This window comes from Lithobates pipiens, unplaced genomic scaffold (assembly GCF_037356315.1).
Source record: "Lithobates pipiens isolate NorthernLeopardFrog02 unplaced genomic scaffold, aLitPip1_a1.2 Scaffold_8, whole genome shotgun sequence".
Lineage (NCBI taxonomy): Eukaryota > Metazoa > Chordata > Amphibia > Anura > Ranidae > Lithobates > Lithobates pipiens.
The window spans coordinates 63,538,325-63,554,862 of record NW_027507903.1 but is presented as its reverse complement, the minus strand read 5'-3'; the positions used below and the strand labels follow the sequence as shown (position 1 = coordinate 63,554,862).

The 16,538-nt window shown below is 42.4% G+C and overlaps 1 protein-coding gene across 2 annotated transcripts in view; it reads right to left on the bottom strand.

Annotated features, from left to right (window-relative positions):
* Positions 1–16,538, bottom strand: part of ATP8B4 (ATPase phospholipid transporting 8B4 (putative)) — a 531,442-nt gene that overhangs the window by 450,284 nt on the left and 64,620 nt on the right. For both annotated transcript variants that reach the window (XM_077470822.1, XM_077470823.1), the window contains exon 3: positions 8,003–8,070. In XM_077470822.1, the coding sequence (XP_077326948.1) occupies positions 8,003–8,030 (28 nt within the window). In that variant the 5' untranslated portion in view covers positions 8,031–8,070. The remainder of the gene's footprint in view (positions 1–8,002; positions 8,071–16,538) is intronic.

Below are 16,538 nucleotides of genomic sequence, written 5' to 3'. Positions count from 1 at the left end.
CTGGGTTACAACATAGGTTCTGTGGGTTTGTTCTCAAGTTAAATTTATACGTAGGAACAGGTACAGTTTTTAAGTGTACACGCTCCTTAGATAGGCCATTAGTAGCAAGAAGAGGCAAGTCCAATACAATTTCCAAGCTTTACCGCCATAACTTCATGGTAGGCGTAGGGTATACAGCTTCTCGCCAACATGGTATCAATCATCAGCACTTTCTCAGGTTGATAAACTGTGTAATGCGGTGCCTATAATGTTAAAAGTGAACTTGTCATGTGTCCACCCAATCTGTGTGTCAAAAATGATGAAAGAATTTATATGCTGAACAAAATCATAAGCAGCATACAAATGTGATTTGTATTCTGCTGATGGGATATGCGATTAGCGGACCTCCAGCCGTTGCAAAACTGCAAGTCCCATCATGCCTCTGGGTGTTATGCGTGTGGCTGTCATATTCTTGCTATGCCTCATGGGACTTGTAGTTCTGCAACAGCTGGCGGTCTGCTAATTGCATATCCCTGGTGTAAAGCATAAAAAATATACAAAGAAATCGTGCTCTGAATATTTTTTATTGGGTTTTATACAAAAAGTGGTAAGCTTACAGCGAGTAAATATTCAGAGTGCAGATTGTCCACATGGCTGAATAATAGGGATTACAGATAAAATAGTTAGAACAAACATGTGAGTGTACAGTAAGGCAAAAACCATTCCAATTATGCAAACGAAAGCAAGCAAAGATTCCTGAAAATTAACCTCTAAGAATATCAATTATCAGAGTGTGGATACTGCTTATAATTAGGGCTACAACTAATGATTATTTTAATAATCGATTAGTTGGCCGATTTGTTTTTTCGATTAATCAGTTAATAACCTTCAAAAAAAAGTGTGGTGTATAATTTAGTTAATATGTAAGGTTTAAAAAAAAAAAGGCAATTTATTCTTAAATATCTCTATATGCAGTGGTAAATATAAATAACCAACTATATGGTTAGGGAGCAAAATATCGAATCCACTCTGAGAATAAAAGACAGAAGATATATACTGTACATACTATTAGAGGAGAGAGACTGTATATACTATTAGAAGAGATATACTGTATATACTATTAGAGGCGGTATACTGTATATACTATTAGAGGAGATATACTGTATATACTATTAGAGGGTGAATCTGGTAAATATCATCACTCAGAGGGAGATCACTTTTTTTTTGTATTAAAAAACAAAATAATGTCTTTCTTCAAAAAAATAAAAAAAATGTTATTTTAAGAATGTTCGTTCCATTGTCTAATCGTTAGTGGGGTCAAATCGACATTTGTTTTCAACCACAGTGATGGGAAAATTTGGTAATAATAGAAAACTTCTTGGTCAGTGGAATTTTCAGACAGTGTATGTGGTTTTCGTTCAGAAATTACATTCATTTTAAAAAAAGAATGTTAAAAACAAGTGAAAATTTCAAAAAACGTTCTTTCATTCAGCGAATATGCAAAGACTTTTTTTATGAATATTCTCATCTGAAATTTGATCCATGTGGCCAGCATAAGGCTCGGTACACACCTATGCAGTTTACTTTTGATCTGTTTGTTCTATTTCTCCAGTGCTTTTTTGCACACATGATTTTGCTGCGATTTGCGTTTTTGCATTTTTTTTGGCCAATTTGTTGTTGGGCAGATTAAAAAACACATTCCATGCTTTTCTGCAGCTTCTCCGTTGAAGTATATTGAACTAAATAAAGCACCGTTTTGCGTTAAAAAAGTCCCTGACCCTTTCCAAATGCGCAGCGGCTGAAAAAAAGCATAGATGTTAATGTGTCCCATAAGAAACCATGTAAATGAACTGTAGTGCGTTTCTGCAAAAGGCCCCAAGAAACACATAGCTGTGAACCAGGTCTAAGACGTTTAGTAACATAATGGGGTTAAAAAACCTAAAATCAGCCGTTATAGTACAAAAAAAGCAGATAATCTCTACTGTAAGGGGTTCATTTTTTTTTACTGTAGAACTGTGAAAGTAATTTTTACAGTAGTGATTATTTTCTCTTTTTGTACTATAAAGGGCTCATTTTAGTTTAGTTTTTTAACCCCATTATGTTACTGGTCGATTAATCGATTATGAAAATATTAATCAATGAATTTCATAATCGATTCGTTGACGACTAATCGATTAGTTGTTTCAGCCCTACTAATAAGAACTGCATTTACGGTCAGAGGAAATGCTAGCGGTGATAGAGAAAGAGGGAGGAGGACCGTCGTCTTTCCTTCTAAAAACATAAACCTTCCAATAACATAGCTTGCATGACAATCAACCAATAGGTGTGAGAAGCGAATAAATCACAACATACCAATCAAATTTAGGCCCCTCAGGTTGACTCCGTCAGTGGATATGCCTTGCTCAGTGGGGGGAATCTGTCTGCTGATCCCCGCTGGGATCAGCAGACAGATGTCGGCGCTCTTTCCTCTACGGGAGATTGGATAGAAACGATCCGCCTGTCTGTTTCCATCCAACTGTCATTCAATATGCCCCACAGATGGGGAACGGATCACCCATCCATCTGTTTTAAGTACATAGGATTGGATTGGGTGTCAATGGACACATGTCTGTTGACATCTGTCGCTCCATAGAGGTCAATGGATGGTCCGATTGGGTCTGCCAAAACACTGACAGACAGATCCGATCGGTCTGCCATGTAAAGGAGGTCCAAGGACACAATAAAGAATCATAGCAAGAAGAAGAGAAGGGGGGAGAAGGAAGGTGGGATTTAGTGTCCAACCCGTGTTCTCCACCCCCCAACCCACGGACTAATGCTAAGATGGGCATTGCAGGTAACATAGCCAAGGGTCCCAAAATTGTTAAAATTTGGCATGCCTATCCCAAAAGGATGCCGAACAATTTTACATGCAACATGATCCAGGTAAGTTTGCACTTCAATAAAGCCAAATCTATCGTAGAGGTTTTCCAGGTGATAGCTATAGATATTTTAGTACCCAGAAATCTAAAAAAAACATAAGTGTCTGTGTATGTTTGGGAACATTATCACCCGGGTCATTTATGGGAGCCATCTGAGCTTTTTTGGGAACGGTGATCATGGTCACCAAATGGATTAAACAGTGCACACACACACACACACACACACACACACACACACACACACACACACACAAGTCCTTACAATGTTACTAAACCCAGGACCCTGCATTCACTATATCTGGTCTTCCACAGTACACTGAACATGGAAATGCAATTATTTTAGTAAATATAAACTGATAAATACCTTTTCTTATCAGCAATACATAGCAGTCTTGTGACTTCCATCAATGTCTGGTTAAAGTTTGCAGGATGAGTTTTCATTCTCCCACAACTGTCCTATAAGTATGCATGACCCCTGACCCTCTGTCTGGACTGTGACAATTGGCCCTGTGTTGATCACATGCATCCTCTCAAGAAAAGAAAAAAAATCCTCTCTAGCAATGCACACCAAACTGAGCATGTGCAGACTGACTCCACTAACTCTGTCTGAGATGTTTTGAGGACAAGGAGAGAATCTGTGCATACAGGAACAGCCTTTTTACACAATGCAGAGGACTAACCCCTTAGGTTCCACACTGAGTATAACAAACATGCTTTTCTACATATACAGACTGATTTTACTGTTGTGGGTTTAGCAACACTTTAAGAAGCAAATAAAATAACCTCAAAAAGAGTCTGCATCTTCCAACACCACTTGCAATCACCATCAAGTCTTCCTATGTATGGCCTCACACCACACACAGGTGAAATCAACACTTCCCAAAAGCAAAACTGCAATCGCACAGCACGTTACACGGATCTCTTACAGCAGCTCTCTCCATCTCAGCCAGCAAAGACACAGCCTGTGGCAGCATAAAAACTCGTTCCTCGCTTGAAGCCCACTGAGGGATGGCATCATAGCAGAAACCACACTGCAATTCTCACATATGGGGCAAACAAGATAGAGCCACAGTGCGGTATATTTTCTTGAGACTTTAAAACCACATAAAAACATCCAAGCACAATCTCAACTCCCATTAGAAGCTGCTACACGAAACCCGATGCAGCGGCGTGACATCAGCTCTATAACTTTTTCCTACGCGTTTCGTCTAATAGGACAACCCCCAGAGGCGTTAGGGCACTCATCTTATCATATAATGGTAGCAGTCATCAGCACTTTCTCCAGTCAGGCCATCTATGTCCTGTCCCCCAACTCTTTCCTATCCAGGACACCACGTCTTCTCTAGCCATTGCCCAGGAAGGAAACACCAAAAACGGGGAATGCTACATTCCTGTAGTATAGGATCCACCAAGTCCCATCGGGCAGACTCTGCTGACACCTTGCCCAAACTTCTCCCAATAGCTCACGCAACCCACTGTTTGTCTATATGGAGGGCGCCGCCTAGTGGCCAAACAGGAAATTGTACCAACAGCGCTTACAAACTGAACAGAAACTGATGTCACAAAAGTCATATGCTCATGGATTCCAGCTGAACAGAGCAAAATGGCACATTAAATCACATGGTGGCATTGTATAGACTACACTGAAACTTTTAATAAAAGGCAAGACATAACTAAATAAATATAACAAGAAAACAAGCAAAGTAACCAGACCATAAACTACTTTTTGGAACCACTTTAATCTTCATGGGGAGTGCTGTGGAAAAGCTGGGCACCTAGGCAGCTAGAGTGTTCAGACAAGTGGATCAGTACGTTTTATAGTGTAAAAAGAGAGCGGAGAATCCAAGATAGGCTGTCGTTTCAGTTTTCTGCACCAGCGATCATTACCTGCCAGAAAACTGAGATTTACAAGGACCAGGCCTAACACCTACATATTTATATTATGGCTGATTACTATACAGGAAAGTACTAGAGTGCACATGTCAGGCTTCACCAGCTCGGTTTTACATTAACTTCCTTTCATCTCATGGTCCATTACACCAAATGCTTAAGAAAAAACATATCCAAAAGGCACAAAACTACATACTTGAATAATGGAGTGGCGTGCTCATCCTCCAGTATGTTACAAACGAATGGTCTTGGCCCTCTCTTCACCACCATGTCTTGCCAACTTAATTAAAGTTGAACTCCAGCATTGCCCTCAGACTTGCACAATTGTACAGGGTTCTCTTCTGTACTGAAATTGTTTACTCTACTTTCACTGCATACTGCAAGCATCTCATACTACTTAATTTCCTGGCTGGAAGACTTCTGGCATCATCTAGCCCTTTTCTCCTTAAGCTGGCCATACACAAACATATTTGTTACCTTCAGCAGATTCCTCAATAAACAACAAGAATGGGTGAAGTGTCCTTTGTGCTGGCTGTCATAGTGGAAAAGTCATCTGCCCCCCTTCCATACCCTGAAGTTGTAATCCGGTGTTGCAGGGGTTAATATCAGCTCTGAACCTGTGACAGGCACTCATTGAGAGTGCAAACTAAGCCCACTCTTTCGTCTCCCTCCTCCATTTATTGAAGTTATAATATAGCTTATATGAATGAAATGGATGAATGATAGGTTCACTGTCTCCATTCATAGAGTGCTTTCATTCATGGAAGCTATAGCACAGATTCTATGAATGGAGGAGGGGGTGGAAAGGTCTGTTATAGTCATCACTCTTGATGAGTACCTGTCACAGGTCCAGCACTGGTATTAACCCCTGTAGGGTATGGGAGTGGGCAGAGGACTTTGAATTCCCACTATCGTAGCTGACATCAGCACAATGGACACTGAAATAATTGTAAACAATGTACCTCGTGTCGATTTTTTTAACCACTTGCCAACCTGCCACAGTAATTTTACTGTGACCAGGCAGTACGTGCAAGCACAAACACATATATTTACATCATTGTGCCTGCTCGAGGTTAGGGGCATGCAGCACGCCCCTCTAGTGACCGTTATGTCCACCAGATACAGCTGATTACAGTTACCAGTAACCGGGTATCATGTGATCGCTATGATTGGTCACAGTGATCACACGATAACAATGTAAACCACCTGTCATGAATGATTTTCCATTCAAAAACACTTTGCTTACTGTTGTCATCTGTGATTGGCCCACAGCAATCACATAGTACCTGGCTACCTGTACCATGTGATTAGCTATAGTCAATCACAGAACACAACCAAAAGCAAGCTGTTCATAAATGGTTAATCCATTCATGACAGCTAAAACTACTGCTTATATAGTGATCATCTTAAAAAAAAAAAAAAAAATCCCTGATCCCCCAGAGTAGTAGTCATCAGTCAGTATACGTGATCACCGTCACATCAGTCATATGAGGATGTTGTACTGCACTGGTGACAGTATGTAAAAAGAAAAAGCTATTTTTATTTAATTATTTCATTTTCCAAAAAAGTGTGACAAACAATTACAACAACCTCAAAGAACTCGCCATGCCTCTTACTAAATGCCTCAGACTGTTTGCTTAACAAAAATTTTTTTTTTTTTTTTTTTTTTATGTTTTATAAACAGAAAGTAGAAAATATTAGGGGATTTTTTCAAAATGTTCAGTCTTTAATTTATATAATTAAAAAAAAGTTATATTTGTGTGACAAAAATTATACATTTTTTATTTTTATACAGTGCGGCATGAACACTCCTAACAGCTTTTTTCAAGTGTTTTTTTTTCTCTTTATCTACTGTAAAAACACTAATAAAACACTAACGCTCCTAAAAGCTACTAGAAGCTACTAAAATACAACTACAAGCTGGCACAAAAACATTTTTTTCAACTTATAAAAAATGCCAGTGTGCATGGAGCCAAAAAGCAGGCACAAAAATGTTATTACCGTATATACTCGAGTATAAGCCGAGATTTTCAGCCCCTTTTTTTAGGCTGAAAGTGCCCCCCTCGGCTTATACTCGAGTCACGCAGATCAGGTAGGCAGACGGCGACCATTCCACTATTCAAAAGCCGCGCCTCCCTGTCTGTGATAGGCGGAACACTCAATTTCCCAGCAGTCAGTGTTCCGCCTATCACGGACATCCGCTCATTCTCATACTACGGACGAGGATGAGAGGATGTCCGTGATAGGCGGAACACTGACTGCTGGGAAATTGAGTGTTCCGCCTATCACAGACAGAGAGGCGCGGCTTTTGAACAGTGGAATGGCCGCCGTCTGTCAGACGAGGAGGAGAGGTGCGGCATGGCACACAGAGGCTGCAGAAGGCAAAGAGACAGGTAGGCTGCGATGGACACAGGGAGGGACGGGACACAGGGATGGACGGGACACAGGGATGGACGGGACACAGGCATGGACGGGACACAGGCATGGACGGGACACAGGCATGGACGGGACACAGGCATGGACGGGACACAGGCATGGACGGGACACAGGCATGGACGGGACACAGGCATGGACGGGACACAGGCATGGACGGGACACAGGCATGGACGGGACACAGGCATGGACGGGACACAGGCATGGACGGGACACAGGCATGGACGGGACACAGGCATGGACGGGACACAGGCATGGACGGGACACAGGCATGGACGGGACACAGGCATGGACGGGACACAGGCATGGACGGGACACAGGCATGGACGGGACACAGGCATGGACGGGACACAGGCATGGACGGGACACAGGCATGGACGGGACACAGGCATGGACGGGACACAGGCATGGATGGGACACAGGGATGGACACAGGGATGGACACAGGGATGGACACAGGGATGGACGGGACACAGGGATGGACACAGGGAGGTATGCAGCTGCAGATGGGCATTGTTGACCCTCTTTTCCACTCTTTTAAGCTGTAACAGTAGCTGCTGCATGTCTCACCCTCGGCTTATACACGAGTCAATACGTTTTCCCATTTTTTTTGTGGTAAATTAGGGGCCTCGGCTTATATTCGGATCGACCTATACTCGAGTATATACGGGTACGAGTGTTTTTTATCCAGTGATTTTCAGCATTTTTAAAGCTTATAGTATGCATGGAAGCCTAAATTTGTACAGCCACATTTGTAGTTGCTTAAATAAAAAAGTTACCTACCAAGCTTTTTTGTATTCCTACAAATCATTGTAGAATGCAGTCACCTCCCAAAGTAGCTATGGTATAGCCTGTTAATAGAACAAAAAAAAAAATATATTAGCAAATGTAATACATTATGTGTTTGTTTATAGAGATTTGCAAAAATGAAAGCCACAAACAGGAGAGTGAAGTCATTGAATATCATGTTCTTTATGAAATATGAGCCCATTTGTCTAAATTTAATATCACAGAATTTGCAACCTGCAAAAAAAGAATACAGTCATCATCACCAGACAGATATGGCTCTGAGAAGCATAATATCCTGCAAATCATCAAATAAATACAAAGCACTCTCTATCTCTATAATGGTAGCATGACATAACACCATTCTTTGTTTTTTTAAAATCTTGATAACCAGTATTTTTGCTTATTAAAGCACATTTCATTGCATAAAAAGAAAAAAAAAAAATGAAGAACACAGAAACAGACATGATCGTTTTTGTAAAGCAGCAGAACACAAAGCATAGCATGTATGTTGTAGGGCGCTCCAGGACAATGCGATCTGAGTTTGAATAGCTGCACTGGAGGGTAGGGGAGACACTGGGGGTCTAACAGATCCCCAATGTCTCCATGAATAGTACTTGTTACCTGCCCAAGTTATCACATAGGGGGGTCTTGTTAGTTCCTTTATGATAGCAATAAAGTTAAAAATGAATTTTTCGGAAAGTGTAAAAAATAAATAAAAAAAAGATATTAAATAAATAAAAATAATTCAAATTACGGGGTACACGCCTCATATAAAATGCAATGCATAGGGCTAGCACATGTACAATGCCTTGCAAAAGTATTTACCCCCCCCCCCCCCCCCCCCCCCCATTGGCATTTTTCATGTTTTGTTAGAACAACCTGGAATTAACATGGAAGGATTTGCATCATTTCATTTACAGAACATGCCCACAACTTTGAAGATTTTTTTTTTTATTATGATGCAAACAACAAATAGGACAACATAACAGAAAAAGTCAATGTGCATAACTATTCACCCCCCTAAAGTCAATACTTTGTAGAGCCACCTTTTGTGGCTATCACAGCTCCAAGTCACTTTGGATAAGGCTCTATGAGCTTCACACATCTTACCACTGGGATTTTTGCCAATTCCATGTTGCAGCTCCTTAAAGTTAGATGGTTTGCGTTTGGGAACAGCAATCTTTAAGGCTAACCCCAGATTTTCTATTCGATTGAGGTCTAGGCTTTGACTAGGCCATTCCAACACATTTACATGTTTCCCCTTAAAGCGGTTGTATTCCCCCGAAATTTATTTTTTATTCACCTGCAAGGCAAAAGGCATAATGAGCTAGTATGCACCGCCTTCTAGCTCATAATGAAATACCTTAGAACAAGTTGTCGGCCCACGCTCACCTGGTCCACGCCAAGAGAGCTGACATGTTGCCTCGTGTGTCTTCTGGGTATCGCGGCTCCAGTACTGTGAGTGGCTGGAGCCGCGATGTAGTCACTCCCGCACATGCGTGCGGGAGACTTCTTTCCGGCAAAGTCCGGAGTCTGCCAGGCTTTCAGCCGAGAATCCCCTGTGCACATGCGCCACTGAAGTCAGCTGCTAATACAGGTAAGCCTTATTATAGGCTTACCTGTAGGTAAAAGTTTACATTTTGACTATACAACCGCTTTAAACAACTCAAGTGTTGCTTCAGCAGTGTGTTTGGGGTCATTGTCCTGCTGAAAGATGAACCTCTGTCCTAGCCTCAAATCACACCGAGTGGTACAGGTTTTCCTCAAGAATATCCCTGTATTTAGCACCATCCAACTTTCACTCAACTCTCACCAGTTTCCCAGTCCAGACTGCTGAAAAATAGCCCCACAGCATGCTGCTGCCACCACCATGTTTCACTGTGGGGATGGTGTCCTTTGGGTGATGTGATGTGTTGGGTTTGCGCTAGACATAGCGTTTTCTTTGATGGGCAAAAAGTCTCATCAGACCAGAGCACCTTGCGCCATACAGTTTGTGAGTCTCCCACATGCCTTTTTGCAAACTCAAAATGTGCCATTTTGTTTTTTGCTGAAAGTAATGGCTTTCTTCTGCCCACTCTGCCATAAAGCCCAACTCTATGAAGTGTACGGCTTATTGTCGTCCTATGTACAGATACTCCAGTCTCTGCTGTGGAACTCTGCAGCTCCTCCAGGGTTACATTGGGTCTCTATGCTGCCTCTCTAATTAATGCTCTCCTTTCCTGGTCCATGAGTTTTGGTGTGCGCCCATCTCTTGGCAGGTTTGCTGTTATGCCATGTTCTTTCCATTTGGTTATGATGGATTTGATGGCGCTCCTAGGGATCATCAAAGATTTGGATAAGGACAGATCATGTGACACTTAGGATTGCACACAGGTGAACATCATTTCACAAATTATGTGACTTCTTAACCACTTAACAACCGCCCATTGCCGATTAACGGCTTCAGGGCGGTTGTTTAACTCTGAGAGGCCGTTAATTAACGGCCTCCCAGAATTATGCTCTCGCGCGCCCCCTGGGGCGCGCACACGAGAGCATCCGTGACCACTGGGTCTAGTGGACCAGGCGCATCACGAATCACGGTAAACGGCCGCTCATCGCGGCCGTTTACCACGTGATCGCTCCGTCAAATGACGGAGTGATCACTTGTAAACAAGCCGGCGTCATGTTATGACGCCGGTTCCTCCCTCCCCCTCTCTGTACCGATCGGTACATCGGAGGGGGAAGAGATCGGTGTCAGCAGCGATGTGGGCTGCATCTGCAGTGCCCACATCGCTGCTCACCGAAAATTAACCCCTCAATTCCCTGCAAATACTCTGCATTACTCTGCAATGCCCTGCAACACTGCAACACTGCAATGCCCTGCAACACTCCGCAAAGCCCTGCAACACTCCGCAAAGCCCTGCAACACTCCGCAAAGCCCTGCAACACTCCGCAAAGCCCTGCAACACTCCGCAAAGCCCTGCAACACTCCGCAAAGCCCTGCAACACTCCGCAAAGCCCTGCAACACTCCGCAAAGCCCTGCAACACTCCGCAAAGCCCTGCAACACTCCGCAAAGCCCTGCAACACTCCGCAAAGCCCTGCAACACTCCGCAATGCCCTGCAACACTCCGCAATGCCCTGCAACACTCCGCAATGCCCTGCAACACTCCGCAATGCCCTGCAACACTCCGCAATGCCCTGCAACACTCCGCAACGCCCTGCAACACTCCGCAACGCCCTGCAACACTCCGCAACGCCCTGCAACACCCTGCAACACCCTGCAACACCCTGCAACACCCTGCAACACCCTGCAACACTCTGCAACACTCTGCAACACTCTGCAACACTCTGCAACACTCTGCAACACTCTGCAACACTCTGCAACACCCGCTAATACCCTGCAACACTCTGCAATGCTCTGCAACACCCGCCAATACCCTGCAACACTCTGCAATGCTCTGCAACACCCGCCAATACCCTGCAACACTCTGCAATGCTCTGCAACACCCGCCAATACCCTGCAACACTCTGCAATGCTCTGCAACACCCGCCAATACCCTGCAACACTCTGCAATGCTCTGCAACACCCGCCAATAACCTGCAATGCTCTGCAACGCAGTACTCTGCAACGCCATGCTCTGAGATACCCAGCCATAGTCGGTGATACCCTGCAATACCCAGCCATAGACATCTCCCGCCGCCCTCCGGTGCTTCTACCGAATCGCTAATACGATCAAAGCCAGAATCTTTTTTTTTTTTTCAGGCTTCCCAGCTTAGAGGTGAGATGTGGGGTCTTATTGACCCCACATCTCACTATAAAAAGGACCTGTCATGCCATATTCCTATTACAAGGGATGTTTACATTCCTTGTAATAGGAATAAAAGTGATCAAAAAAATTATTTTTGGGGAAAAAAATGTCAAACTAAAATAAATAAAGTAAAATGAACAATAAAAAAAAATGTTTTTTTTAAAGCGCCCCTGTCCCCATGTGCTCGCATGCAGAAGCGAACGCATACGTAAGTCCCGCCCATATATGAAAACGGTGTTCAAACCACACATGTGAGGTATCGCTGCGAACGTTAGAGCGAGAGAAATAATTCTAGCCCTAGACCTCCTCTGTAACTCAAAACATATAACCAGTAAAAAAATTTAAATCGTCGCCTATGGGGATTTTTAAGTAGCGACGTTTGCCGCCATTGCACGAGCGTGTGCAATTTTGAAGAGTGACATATTGGGTATCTATTTACTCTGTGTAACTTCATCTTTCACATTATGCAGAAATTGGGCTAACGTTACTGTGTTTTTTTTTTTTAAGCACAAAACAGTTTTTTTTCCAAAAAAAAGCATTCGAAAAATTACTGCGCAAATACCGTGCGAGATAAAAAGTTGCAAAGACCACCATTGTATTCTCCAGGGTGTTTGCTAAAAAAACATATATAATGTTTTGGAGTTCTATGTAATTTTCTAGCAAATAAATGATGATTTTTACATGTAGGAGAGAAATGGCAGAATTGTCCTGGGTGCTCCAGAACACCTGATGGCGCTCCATGCATGTTGGGCCTCTGTATGTGGCCACGCTGTGTAAAAGTCTCACACATGTGGTATCACCATACTCGGGAGTAATAGCAGAATGTGTTTTGGGGTGTAATTTGTGGTATGCATATGCTGTGTGTGAGAAATAACCTGATAATATGACAATTTTGTGAAAAAAAAAAAAAAGTAAAAAGAATCTTGATTTTGCAAAGAATTGTGGGAAAAAATGACAACTTCAAAAAACTCATCATGCCTCTTACTAAATACCTTGGAATGTCTTCTTTCCAAAAAGGGGTCATTTGGGGGGTATTTGTACTTTTCTGGCATGTTAGGGTCTCAAGAATTGAAATAGGCCGTCAGTACTTCAGGTGTGATCAATTTTCAGATATTGGCACCATAGCTTGTGGACTCTATAACTTTCACAAAGACCAAATAATATCCACCAATTTGTACTTATTTTTACCAAAGATATGTAGTAGTATAAATTTTGGCCAAAATTTATGAAGAAAAAATTACTAATCTGCTAAATTTTCTAACAGAAACAAAGAAAAATTCGTTTTTTTACAGAATTTTCGGTATTTTTTCTTTTATAGCACAAAAAATAAAAAACCCAGCGGTGATTAAATACCACCAAAAGAAAGCTCTATTTGTGTGAAAAAAAGGACAAAAATTTCATATAGGTCCAGTGTTGCATGACTGAGTAATTGTCATTCAAAATGCGAGAGCACCGAAAGCTGAAAATTGGTCTGGTTATTAAGGGTGTTTAAGTGCCCAGTGGTCAAGTGGTTAATTTAATTTGTTGCACCCTTTTTATGGGCTTCATAACAAAGGGGGTGAATACATACGCACATGCCAATTATCAGTTTTTTATTTCTGAAAAATTGTTTTATGTATATATTTTTCTAATTTTACTTTACCAACTTAGACTATTGTGTTCTGATCCATCACATATAATTCAGATTAAAAAAAAATTGAACTAAAGGCTGTAATGTAACAAAATATGTAAAAAGCCAAAGGGGTGAATACTTTTGCAAGGAACTGTATATAGACATCAACTCTGTCGCACATGAGTTATCATTAACGTTTGAATATTTTGTTTACATGAACATTCATTTACCTGTATTTTTTCCTAAAAATATGTATTTGATAAATAAAGAGAAAATATCATGTTATATAAAAAATTGCAACTACAGCTATTTTATTCTCCAAGGTCTCTGCTTTCAGAAAACATATACTTTTTTGAAAGGGGGGGGGGGGGTAAAAGTGCTTTCTAGCAAAAGATGCATATTTTTAACATGTATGCAAAGATTTTTTAAGATTTCCTAGTACACAAGTGGTTAAAATTAAACAACAAATCTGACTTAGGGGCAATTTATAAAGCAGTGAATCAGGCATTCACCAAACATTCACTGCATGCATTTTTAATTACAGTTATTGATACACCACCCATGAATGTTTGCTGAAAGTCACATTCACCGCTTTAAAAATATGCCCCTAAGCCCCTCTTTAACCCAGTGCGACTTTGTTGCAAAATTGCATGACAAATCGCAGCCTATTTGTGTCTATGGAACTGTTCAAATTGATAAGACACTGATTTGAAAAAGGTTCCTGCACTAATTTTGGCAATTTCATGTGGGACTTGCATAGACATGTTGGCAAGCTGCACATGAACACGCACTGACCGCAGCTTAGAAATTGCGTTGAAATAGTGCGATTTCAAAGCCGTATTTAGTGTGAACCGGGGGTTTTTGTTATTTTCAACAGAGGGAATTCTGCATGAACAAAGGGGAAGCAAGCGGGGCTTACCTTTGCCTGGCCATGGCTCAAGCTCATTTTAGAGGATTTCAAGTTACAGTCCCTAGGAACCCATTGACAATTGAGTGTTTTTTTGTAAGCTCAGTCACCCTGTGTTCTACAACAGTGGTTCCAAAACTGCGGCCCGCAGGCCCGATGTGGCACTTTGCTTGCCTTTAGCCGGCACTTGGGGCCCTATTCCTCCCACTGACACCAATGATGGGGCACTATTCCTCCCACTGACACCAATTGATGGGGCATTATTTCTCCCACTGACACCAGCAATGCAATTCTTTTACTCCCACTGACCATCAAGCCTATGGCATAGTTTACTCTTACCAATGCCAAGACATTTTCTACTTCCATTGGCCACAGTCTGGCCCCCCTAAAGTCTGACAGTAAACTAGCCTTTTGTTTCAAAAGTTTAGAGACCCCTGCTCTACAATATAAAAAAGTATGAGCTTTTTATGAGCGTATTCAGGCATTTTGTCCACATGGCCTTTAATGGGAGTATCTGTAAAAGTGGGATACAAGTGTTTTTACATCTGAAGAATTCTTCTACAGAACTGCTCTCCTCTTCTTACCCAGCCCAGGAAACAAATGCCTGAAGCTTGAGCCATGTGCAAAAACACCTGTAAATCACATGAAAATTGTCTGAAAAAGATCTGCACAGCTGGCCCAGCTTCCAAAATACCATGCCATTACTGAAACCCCCCTTATGAGTAGCCATAGAATCTGTGGACTGTGACCCTCTTTCTACAGCTAATCTCCTTTGGTTGGCCCCAGCCCAATGTCGACCCATTATCAACCCGATCACGAGGCACAGCCTCAATATCTGGCTAAAAAATCACTTCGGCCTCCAGTCTCCTCATAACCTCTTAGGCCGCGTACACACGCGGAGACTGTTCGCTCAACTTTGTCCGCTGAACAGTGTTTCGGCGGACAGTCCGTTCGTGTGTGGGCTTTCAGCGGACAGTTTCAGCGAACAGTCTGCTGAACAAAGTTTTTCGGAATTTCCGAAAAACTGTCCGCTGAAACTTTGTTTCAGCGAACAGTCCCCTCGTGTGTAGGCTTGTTCGTCAAACTAAGTCTCGCGCATGCTCAGAAAGGATTTACACGCCGAAAGTTGTATTGCAGTGTATAGGACGTCGTATTTTTCGTCCCGTCGTACGTGCCGTTCACGTCATCGCGCACGGTTTCAGCGGACTGTTCGTTCGTCGTGTGTGGCCATGTCCGTCCATGCTAATTTTGAGCGGACTGTCCGCTGAAACTGTTTGACGGACAAAGTTGAGCGAACAGTCCCCGCGTGTGTACGCGGCCTTACTCTTTTTCCTTAATAACCTGTCCTTTTATCCCACTTGGTCCTCCCCGTCATATTTTTCTGCTTGGTCAAGAGCAGGCCTTCTCCGGCCCATCAATTCTTTGAAAAGATGAATCACCGCTCCAAGGTAATCCTCGAGGACTGAAGCTCTGTTTCCTATTGATGAGCCCCAGATGCTGACCATTACACACACACTGAGCATTTTCCTGTACCCTGTTATTGCTTTTGCTGTGTATTTTTTGATCTCGATTTGATGTGACCCACGTTGTTTCAATTAAAGATGGGATTTCAAGTATTTTTCCAGTGTGAGGCTATCCAGAGTTTTGTCCTGCTTGTTTGCCCATCAATTCTTTGCGACCACTACCTTTGAATCCTTCCTGACACTTTGCGAGTCTTATGGTCTTTCCCCCTCTGAACTCTTTTGATATCTGCAAATAAAGCATTTTCTTACTCCATGTACTTCCTCTGACTCTTCAGACCCAGGTTTTATACTCTTTGAATGGGGGTGCCAATCTGACTCCCATGGATATGAACTAAATCTCTGAACTATATAACCATCTTCTAACCCAGACATTGCGGAACCCCCAGCTTATGTAAGCAACTGGGAAAGAGATCTTAGCCTTACTCTTCACCATGCTGATTGGTCACTCATCTGTCAGGCAACTAAATCATCCTCACCTAAAATCGACGCCTTAGAAACTAGCTCCAAAAGGTGCTCACCAGGTGGTACCCGGTCCCCACCAGGATTAATAGATTCCCCCCCGCAAAACCCAACTCACTGCTTTTGCAGGTTGTAACAAGGCTGGCATGCACCTCCAAATTTGGTGGGACTGGCCCATAGTGCAAACTTTCTGGTCAGAGATTTTTTTGATTGTGAAATGTTTTGACACATCTTTATCA